The 10,744-nt window shown below is 42.8% G+C and overlaps 1 protein-coding gene across 1 annotated transcript; it reads right to left on the bottom strand.

The window, feature by feature from the left end:
* Positions 1–7,708: 7,708 nt before the first annotated feature.
* LOC146651864 (homeobox protein OTX2-like) lies at positions 7,709–10,336 on the bottom strand. The gene is made up of 3 exons (XM_085382703.1): positions 9,926–10,336; positions 9,525–9,676; positions 7,709–9,119 (listed from the first exon to the last, which is right to left on the bottom strand). The coding sequence occupies exons 1-3, from the start codon at positions 10,020–10,022 to the stop codon at positions 8,493–8,495; spliced, it is 876 nt and encodes a 291-aa protein (XP_085238829.1). The 5' UTR covers positions 10,023–10,336; the 3' UTR covers positions 7,709–8,492.
* Between the last annotated feature and the right edge of the window lie 408 nt (positions 10,337–10,744).

Raw genomic sequence — 10,744 nt, 5'->3', positions numbered from 1 at the left:
CGTCATTTGGACAACAGTCAAGCCAGCAGTCTTCTCCCAGGAGTGTGGTTTCTTGTGCTGAAGTAGACTAAACCATATTTATGCTGTATGAACAGCAGTCTGCTTTCAAACCGCTGTTTGAAGTTTGAAGTAAAATGCTTCATCACTGCCACCTCCCTAATCTGTAGTAAAACCTCGAGTCATAATCATTCATCATCTACATCATCTTCTTTCTTCTTCTCTTTCTCTCTGTCACGGACACACACACACACTTCCCCTTCATTGCCGTTAATCATTAATAACAATACCTTATTTGTCGGGGAGAAATGTTTACAATGAGATCCCCTCCTCCGGCACCCCAGTATGTCAGTGTGCCACCAATTACTGAGCACAAACTGAATGAGGTCATAACAGGATGGGGTCATTAGCAAAACAAACCAGCCACCCCCATGGGGGAAACAAGAGGCAAGGCAGAGAGGGAAGACAGTGGAAGAGCACCCCCCCTTCAATCCCACCGTGATTGAATTTGCACACAAGCACGAGCCCAGTGGTGCTTTAATAGCCCGCCTCTTCTTTTTTACCGCCATAAAAAAAAGAGCGACAAGGTCAATTTTGTTAAATGTCCTTGAGCGCTCGGGGTACCGATAATTTTTGCGCAGTTCATCTTTTTGGCTGCATGTCAGGATCTTGGCATCCATTTACATCACCTTCCAGTAATTTGTGTGATAGGTTTAGTCCACACATGTCATTAAAATATACTTAAATGCCACTAAAGCAGTGAATTACATCATGCATACAAAAGCAAGTGATGGCAGTTGAATTTACATGCAAGCAACTGATGGCCACTTCTGGGCTTCTGGCTGATTTTTGCAGTTTGGTTTCTCTTTATTACGTCACTAGTGACAGTTTTTCATTCATGTGCATGTTTTTCTAAATCATAACGCTGAAAGTACCTTAACACCAACCACCTTTAATAAGCCATCATAATATGTCTGTCATGATGCAATAAAGCTCAAACTTTTTTGAGATTCTGTCTTCGTTACTGGGCAAGTTGTTGGTTATTTTATGTTGCACTTGCATGGTATTGCAGGACTCAGATTTGACAGAACGTTTAAATTTGATACAGCAGAGGTTTAGCTATTCTAAGGTTGCTGACAAAACTTTAGAGAGACCCGAGACACACTGCCAACAGATTCCTTTGGTCTCGTTAAGCACTGAAGATGTGAAAGAGCTGGTAGTGAACGCATCAGGCTACAACTAAAAAGGCATTGTTCATATGGGAAAAGGCCTTCTGAGTAAACTTTCAGTGGCTTTTTTGATGTATGCGGTCCTCAGACAACACGGATAAACTGCTTATGGTGCTTATGTGTTGTTATTCACAGTGATGTTGTGTTTGGGCACTTTTCTTGGCTGGGATTGTCTGATGGTTTCTCCTTGTTGACCCTGCAAAGAAAAGCAGGACAGTCGATATACTGTGGGTCATAACAGATGTGGTAAAACATTGTTAAAAGCCACCAAAGTTCAGCAGTTGGCGCCATAAGCCTCCAACAGACACATAGAATAAATGAATCAGTAGGCATCAGTCAACGTATTCATGCTGTAAATGTTATCTTCCATATCACGTTCAGCATTACCATACCACAAACGATGAAAATATTGAAGTTGCTGAAAGCAATTAGCAGTGATACTGTCTGGTGTGTGTGTGTGTGTGTGTGTCCTTTGTTAGCTGGAGGCATATTTGTGTTTGCGTATCTCCATTGTGACGCGTGTAATCCGAATGCTCTCAAATCCAGAGCAGGTGGCCAGGCGTTTGGCGGCCGTGGGGGCACGCAGGGGGCACGCTCCTCCTGCTCTCTCTCACACACACAAACACACACACGAACGATCCACAAACGTAACACATATACAGTCGCTCTGTACTGTGTGCTTTTTATATCACCTCAGGGTAGAGGAAACCTATAGAAACACACCTGCATCGGTCACCTTATACCTAGTGCCCACAAATACATCCACACACACACACACACACACACACACCCCATTGGATGTTTTTTAAGGGGTGAGAGACCTCTGTGGGAAAGCACGTGCCAGCATTTCCTGTCGAGCCCTCCCTGGCCACCTCCTGCTTGTGTAGGGAGAACAGACACGCTCATCTCCAGGAGCTCTCTTGACGCCCTGAACAGGTGAGCCGAGTCAGGGCGGGGCAGGGAGTGAGGCATCTGTCAGCAAACTGTGCATCCTTCCTCCTTTACTGTCATAGTGTGCCACTTTGTTGAGATGACTTTTACTGATATCAGCAGGACCTTTTTTTATTTATTTGTCAAATGAAGTTTGTCTTAAACGGTTTGTTTAAATAAGTTGGTTCATTCATCACTTCATGTTTAACTGTTGTATTTTTAACTGGTAACATGAAATCTCTTTGAGGTGTATTTCAGTCACAAGTTTGCTTTAAACTAATTTATTCGAGTTAACTGATATAATCAAAATGATGTGCATTCATAAATGGAATACTGCAAAGGACTGGTAAACATATCATGGTATACCAGTATATGACAGCCTCCCCACAACCCCAAATTGGGAATGCAGTTAGGAAGATGGATGGATGGATGGATGGATGGATGGATGCCAGTTTCCATCGAACTTTTTGCGTATGCACTCACCTGGCCTCCTCTTCACTGGCATTTCCGTGTGCTCTACAGTAACTTCCTTGACGGAGCTTCATTCATTCATCTGTTTGCATCAAACGCTTTTAGCTGCAGCTCATGGATGTAAATTTGTCCATTAAATGCATGTAATCTGTCATTAAAACATCTCTTTTTTCCTCTTATAAGGAGATTTATGTTTTTTTCCAGCTAATGGTCTGTGTCCATGAGCGCAGAAGTGCTTTGTTGGCTGGATGTCCACGGTGGACATAATCCATGGTGGTGTGTGCTAAAGCCACATGGATGCTTTGAAAACAAACAAACAAAAAAAAGAAAGAAAGAACGAAATATTAGCTCGGCATTACTTTAATGTATAGCACTAAATCTCTAATGGCAATTCATTCCTTTACATATGCTGGATTTTCTTTAAACCTGTAATCAGCTTTGTGTTTTATGTGTGTTTTTATGGTGCTGTGTTTCATGGAATGACATGTCGCAGCGTTATGAATGTTTCTGGCTCACATGTGTAACACTGGCCATATGGTGGAGACTCCCAGCTCAGGCCAAATGCCAACACTACATATTTTGCTAACATTTTTTTGCATTTTGTATCAGACTCAGGTCTCGAAAATCAGTTAATTCTGCATAAATTGAGTTATCATAGGGTCAGATTGATGTACAGATGTATCTGATAGATTTCTGTTTTTTATTTATTTATTTTACAGGATTCCTTTAAAATGAGTTTCTTACTCTGGATGGTTTGAAAAGATGAAAAAAATCATCAAAAAAAAAAAGCCTGTTTGCATGCAGAAATACATAGATTTCAGTATGACAGTGGACAACACCGCTGCTCACAAAGCAGTGAAAATAAATGCTTGTTTGTAAAAGTAATTCAAGGAGATGGCGTCAAATTAGAAACCTGCACAGAGAGGGCCCCGATTAAAATACCAAAACAGCATCAACAGAAGGTGAAAGCAGCTATTAATATTAGAACGACACTCAGGAGGTCCGGTAGGCGTGCATTTTATCCAGCAAATTTTGTCATAAACTGGAAAAAAGCCAAATAAGCATACTGATTATGAGGGAGGGCACTTATGCGTAGGTGGGCAGCAGTGTGTTATTGGCAGCATCTGCTCGTGTCCCTGTTAACTGTGAGGAACATGAATGGCATCTTCAGAAAACGTATAGAAAAATGTGTTAAGTAAACTAAAATGAGGGCAAAAACAAGGATGTTACACCAATGTGAAATCCACTGAATGTATTTAAATAAAGTTGCTTGATGTGAAGTTGCTGACGAATTCCATTTAAGGCTGCTTTGTGCTTCTACTTCAGCCTTTTTTAAGGGGGAGCTGTCAAACCGTATTATATTTATTTAACAGCTATGGTTACAAGTTACTTTTAAGATTAAGATTTTAAACTAAAAAAAATACAGTGAGTGCATTAAACACCTTTTTGGCTTTCAGCTGACAACCATTGTCAAACTTATGATACCTTTAAGAGCAGCCTTTCTCCTTTTTCTTCTTCTGTGGTTTTATAGGCAGCTTAAAGAGTTAAAAACTGTCCAGTTTTATTTTTCTCTGACCCTTAAATCGCTTCTTGGATTTATTCTAGATTAAATCTAAACTGTATATATATAGTGTGCTGTAACCTATCTCTACTTTAGCCCTCTATAGTGTTAAACAGCAGTATTAACTGTCTAATCATGGTAAATTAACAATCATAGAGGTCACATTCTGCAGAACAAGCTCACATTTTGCTCAAAACACTTATAATGTTCTTTAACGCTCTTCTGGTAAAGTCTTTTTATTGTTGTGGCAGTATGATGGCTGAAGTGCAGAGTCAAAGCACCACTGCTGAGCTTTTTTCTAGCAGGAACAACAGCGGCATTTACAGTTAAAGCAGCTCATGAGACAGTAGCAGCGAGCATTTACACCAGAATGACACGAGGTGCAAATGAAAGCAAATTTAAAACGAGGTCTGCTTTAAAGTGAGCTCCTAGTTGAGTGTTCTGCCACGCTTTAAGTCCCATTAAAGCAACACATGGCGACATTTAGCGTGTGTGCATCCGATAGAATTTAGTCTAATCTTATCAAATTGTGTAATCCATGAGATGAAATCACTCTAAACGTTACATGGATTAACGTGGATAGAAAAGGTCATGAAGTGTTAACACTCTTTTAGTACTTTTTGAACCATTTAGCATATTTCTCAACCGCCAGTCTGACGACAGCACAGAAACACTATTGTTTCATTCATTTAAATGAGATTCCATGAGTGCTGTTGTTGCGGATGAATTATGTATGTTTTGCTGTGCTGATTTGTGATAGACATTGCCTCCCTGGGAATGTAGGACACATACTTATGCATAACAATAGTTTTCGGTTATGTTCTCACCGACTGGCCGTTCATCTCGAAAAATATTCTTTTCTTTTTACGAGAAAGTCTGTTCAGTTCATCGTGTGCTTACATTATTTGTCGTAGAAGGAAGCAGGTCCATATCTCAAAACAGACGGTTACTGTATTCAAATGTAGAGGAGGGTCGCCCCAATATCTTTACTGGCTACTTTATTGTTGTATGTCATACGTCTGCCAGGAACACCCTGCAGCTGCACTGGAGGTTTAAAATCAATCAGACAGGCCACTTTTGATAAACTGAACATCGTTTTTTAATATTTAGTGTTATGATATTTCTCTTTACAGTCTGCAAGGGGCATTTAGGTCTGTTACCAAGAGGGGTCAATCAAAATAGCACATCTTTTTTATGCATGTGCTAATGAACTGATACAGACTCTGTCATGACCAGATGGATACATAGATAGACCACCTTTATATCATCATCATCATCATCATCATCATCATCATCATCATCATCATCATCATCATCATCGGTGTCTTCTTTCTTTTTTTTACAGTGTGTGTAATTACACTGTTATAATAAAATAATATCCACTCTGCTCTTTACTTAACCTAAAGTAAACTGATATAGTACCAAATAGGCTACGTTATTGGTCAATTAAAAAAATAAATAAAAGTCTGTAATGACGTCAGTGTCTCAGAAAGCTAATGAAATTGGAACTTTTTTCCTCCCATGTGAAATTTATGTGATATCCTGTTAAATAAGCCCGTATTCCTAAAAGTGTGTTGTGGCACTTCAGGCTACTTTTGTGTCCTTCTCTCGTTACGTTTTGTCACCATCAACAGGAGTTAATTGTTGTTTGTGTGCCCGCTCCGTCGCCGCTGTGAAGTAGGATCGAGACGCACGTCCACTCGGATCTTCTCTTCGCCGGCGGGGAAACCCGGAAATCCCTGGCCGAGAGGAAGTGGTGCCGCTTGGGGAAAGCCCTGCCTCGGGGCGAGGGTCGACAAAATGTGCGGGCTTCTCAGCCAAGAAGAGGCTCTTTTTATTATTATTATTCTTGAACATCCTCAAATGCGATGAGAGGATTAATGAAGCGCGTCTGCCTGGCCCATACGTCCTCTTTAGTGCCGTTTGTGCGTAATTAAAACCGAATGGATACTCTGCCCCCCCTCCCGGTTGCCCCCCTCGCTGCAGGAAGACCGACTTACTGCTTTTTTGCTAACATTTATTATAAAACCTGTTGGAGTTTTGACACTGTTGTGACCGATAAAAATAAAAATCCAGACTGCAATTTATTAGGAACAGGTTTTTGCACTGATTTGTATTGTTTGTTTGTTTTTATCCGAGAACTGATCAGGAGCTCAACTCTTTATAGATACGTGGATTGAATTATATTGAGACCTCAGTTTCGGGTTTTTTCTCCATCAATTATAGTCAACATTTCTCATATTATGATTTGTCCCTATTCATATAAATAATTTTATTCTTCCTCAACTCATCATTTCCCAGCTGTTCTACATTTTTAATAATATCTATTATTTATCTTACGAATGTCGTCTGCATTTAGGTTTTAGAGCCTGTGCTAATTTCAAGCCTTTTCTCTTTACAAACGATCTGATTAAAACACAGAAGCTTTAAAGTGTTACAGGTATTTAAAATAAATAGATAAGAGCGCTCAAAAGGCTGCAGTCACATTTGTTCCTCTGCGGAAGCATAATTGCGCATCAATTAGTGCTAATTGGGGGTCAACTGAATAATACAAAACCCTTCAGTGGCAGCAAAAAGCCACAGATTTCAATGAACGTTCTGACATCTCATGTCACATCCTAATTAGAGGAGTGACATCAGCCTTCCTATGATTTAATCCACGCACGGGCTCTCTCTTCCTTAAACCCCAAAGCGGCTGGCCATAGGTTTAAGACCACTATACACAAACCCATATGTCAGCAACTGCACATGATGCTGGCTGTGATAACACCGTACTGAGAGTGAATACTTCATCAGGGACCAAGGAAAGCATAAAAGCGTTTGTGGGTAAATATGATTTTCGAAATGAGTCATGTGTGCTCTCTAAATAGTCTTTAAAGAAAAGCCTCCAGAGTTTGGGCCTACAACATATTCAATTAGAGAAAACTACTTTTCCCCTTTTTCTTCATTTCTAAGGAAGGGGAGCGTTTTATTGTGTTATTTGTTTTTGCACTGGCGTTTCAGCGGATGATCACACACACACCCTCCGAACCAAACTGATGTTTAACGGAACATTTTGCGCACAACCTGTCTTTAAGCTCGTGTTTGCCCCTGGACTCTTGAGCAAGCACAGCCGTGTCACATTTCTCCGTGTGAACGGGCCAGTGGCGCGCGTGAATGAAAATGTTGGGATTACCCGCTTTCACGAGACGGGATTAACATAGCTCTGTCATAATTCAAATTCCTCCTTGCCCGGGTAGTTGTGACAGACACGGTGAACTGTGTAGGCAGCTGTGATCAGCAGTAAGAAACCACAATTCAGATAATTAACCGCAAACGATGGCATTCATGTCTGAACTGAATAAACGGAGGCGATAGAATACTGTGTTTTTTCCCCCGATGAAACACGTGATAAAAGAAGAAAGAAACACAAGAAATGGATCAGATGGATGCACAAGTGCAGCCGAGGTGGATCAGTTGAAGTTGTTTTTATTGGGATTTTAGTGTGTTCGTTTGTTGCCCCCCACCCCACCCCCCGCCCTTTACAGCTCGAGTGAAATTCCTCACTGCTTGCTTCATTCATCGTGCACTCCCTATTTTAACTAATATCTCCTTATAATAATTTATCAACAACACCCGAGACATTAAAAAAAACTATCAAATTCACAGCTGGCTCGTGGCACACGGGTTTTGCGCAAAGCGCAATTGCATACAGGTTGTACAAAAAAAATACAGACACAAGGGCAAAATAAACACATCAGGGATTTTATGCTCACACGCACATGGACTGATTGTCTCGTAACTTCCACATATTTTCTCATAAATTAAATAGTGCATCCAGGTTTATGTTCAGAGCTGCTCTCACTCACTCACAGCGCAAGCACACGTTCTCCTGCGCAGCGTTTTCATCAAAGGGGCTCTTCAGCGATCCAGCAAAATTAATAATAAAAACAAAACAAAAAAAAAGACAAGAAGGGAGTCTTTAAGTAGCTAAGGAGAAAACATGACCATGTCCCTCAAACTCAACCAAGTTAGGATTCGGATCTTTCGATCTCTTGATCCTTTTCCTCACTTTTGGTTAACAAATTTGTTCCGTTCCCTTGATCAAAGTTAAGAAGTCAGTGTATTTTTAATAAGTTAGCCCAACACGCGAGACAGCCGCCCGCCAGTCCTCGTCTATGCTTTGCCCCGAGGTAGAAGTTAGGGCCTGTGGTCGTGGTGGTGTGTGAGGGGGGGAAACGCCACACTTGCCTCTCCAAACCTTGGGCTTTAATTTGCCTGTACAGTCTGCAGTTAACGACAGCTGTCCATTTATTTCGTACCCCTCACAACACTTGGAATTTCCACGCTGATTGGTCTTTGTAATCCAGACAGTCCGCGTTGAAATTGAGCTTCCACGAGGAGGCTGTTTGGTCCTTGTAGTCCAGGCAGTCTGCAGAGCCACTGAACCCGAGCCCCGCTGGTCCATACGCCGAGGAGGAGAGGGACGACGCCGGGCTCAGGTGGCTAGACACCCCGTTGCTGCTCATGGGGCTCATGGCAGAGCCTGCGGCGGAGAGCTGGTGGTGCATGGGCGAAAGGTAGGAGCTGCAGTCCATCCCCGTGAAGTAGGACGAGGAGCCCGTGTAACCCTGGTTGTAGCCCGTCGCCTGGGTGTAAGTCATGGGGTACGAGCGCTGCATGCAGGAGGAGGAGGAGGTAGACAGTGGGTCTGAGAGCGGGGAGATGGAAGCAGGGCTCCAGATGGACACGGGAGCAGCACTGCTGCTCACAGCCGGGACTGATGTGCTCGAAGGCGGCGTGAACTGGCCGCTGGCTCCGCTCTCTGAGCTGGCCTCTCGGACTGGCGAGCCTTTCTTTTTCACCGGCCTGCTGACAGCCTTGTTCTGCACGCCAGTCTGGGTTTGCTGGGCCTGCTGGCGATGTTTGGCCCGTCGGTTTTTAAACCACACCTGAGAGAGAATTACTGGGATTATTATAGGTATCATTTTCTTTTAAATGCAATAATGAAAAATAATGTTAAAATAAATAAAGAATTCACACATTAAAATATTGAACACGTAACCGCAGTGGGGTAAATACAAAAATTAGCTGTTTTTCTCATCATCTCACTTCCCTGTAGGAGTAGTATGGGCCATAATTAAATAGAAATGCGAGGAAAAAAATATAGCCTATTTTAGAATTACAAGTGAGCACATTCCCAATGGGAATAAATGAGGAAGTAACAATACAGTCTCAGAGGTGTTGTTGTCAACCTCTCCTGTGAATGGGGAGCCTCTCTCACCTCTCACTGACACAATTACCAAATATCGACCTCCTTCGGCAGGCTCGCGCTATCAGTTATGCTCACGACTTACTTGCACTCTGGATTCAGGCAGGTTGATCTTTAAGGCCACCTCCTCTCTCATGAAGATGTCCGGGTACCGAGTCTTGGCGAACAGATTCTCCAGCACGTCGAGCTGGGCCCGAGTGAAGGTCGTCCTCTCCCTTCTCTGTTTGCGGGGGGTTGCTGATAAGAAATGGGGAGAAAAACAGCGATTATTGGCACATCCTGACTTTTAGCACGATTTGAATCCAGCAACTTCTCACCTAGAAATGTTGCCTGTTCCGTATCCTCACCTGAGCATTAAATACAACTATCAGCGTTTTCAGCTGAGATAACTCAGCATTCCGTTAAATGTTTTAAACCTGCTGGACACCTTAAGAGACAGTTTTTTTTTCTATCGTGAAGTGGTTGCGGGCTTACAGGGTATATTACCTTGGTATCCCACGGAAGGATGCAGCAGGTCCACTCCTGAGGTAGATAAGCTCAGTCCGTTCATCGTGTAGGGCGGTTGCTTCAAATAGGACATCATGCTGAGTGTCGGTCAAAGGAGCACCAATGGAAAGAAATAAGAAAAATATCTCAGAAGAGAGGGTTGTTTTTATTTTTTAAAAATCCGGTCGCGTCTCTGTTTACTGAGTCAAGTCGTCCAGGCGAATCTGAAGTGAGACATAACCATTTTTCGCCCTCTTTCTTTCTTTTTAAAGTGAGTTCTTGAAATCAGTCCGCTAATTTTTACGCGCTCCGTGCGCAGAGCTCCGGGTTTAAAGAAGTGAGCGTCCTCTTAAACTGGCAGTGCTCTTAAAGCCAAGTGGAGACCCCCAGCTGTCCGTACCAGACTGAAGATGCTCTGTCTGGCTGACAGGCGTTTACGCCATCAACCCCCCCCCCCCCCCCCCCCCCCCATACACAGTGCCTCCCCTCTCCTCACACACACACACACACTGCTACTATAGCCCCGCCCCACACACCTCCCTCCAACTCCCCACCCCTGAAACACACTCCGCTCCTCCTCTACTAGTACCCACCGAAAACAAAACATTGTCGTTAAAATGCGCGCACACACTGGGCCCCAACCGGGCTCACAATTAGCATAGACCCACAGGTTGGGCGAAGCTAAATAGACAGCTGATTGGGGGACATTTGCAGAGACAAAGCCCAGTGTTGACCGATAAGTAATGCTGATAACAAAAGCCTTCAGGGAACAAACAAAAGAAGCCAGCGCTGCAAACTGAGCAGCTCATTCAAACACAA

Source organism: Rhamphochromis longiceps, linkage group LG15 (assembly GCF_057381845.1).
Source record: "Rhamphochromis longiceps isolate RC_006_pf linkage group LG15, R_longiceps_female_GT1.1, whole genome shotgun sequence".
NCBI classification, from domain to species: domain Eukaryota; kingdom Metazoa; phylum Chordata; class Actinopteri; order Cichliformes; family Cichlidae; genus Rhamphochromis; species Rhamphochromis longiceps.
The sequence above is the reverse complement of the archived record's forward strand: the minus strand, read 5'-3'. Positions and strand labels throughout refer to the sequence as shown.

Excerpts from the sequence above, each read along its gene's own strand:
- LOC146651864 (XM_085382703.1), bottom strand. The coding sequence starts at position 10,022 with ATGATGTCCTATTTGAAGCAACCGCCCTACACGATGAACGGACTGAGC. Across the intron at positions 9,677-9,925 it reads TCCTTCCGTGGGATACCAAG|CAACCCCCCGCAAACAGAGA; the intron begins GTAATATACCCT and ends ATTTCTTATCAG. Across the intron at positions 9,120-9,524 it reads TGCCTGAATCCAGAGTGCAA|GTGTGGTTTAAAAACCGACG; the intron begins GTAAGTCGTGAG and ends ATTCTCTCTCAG.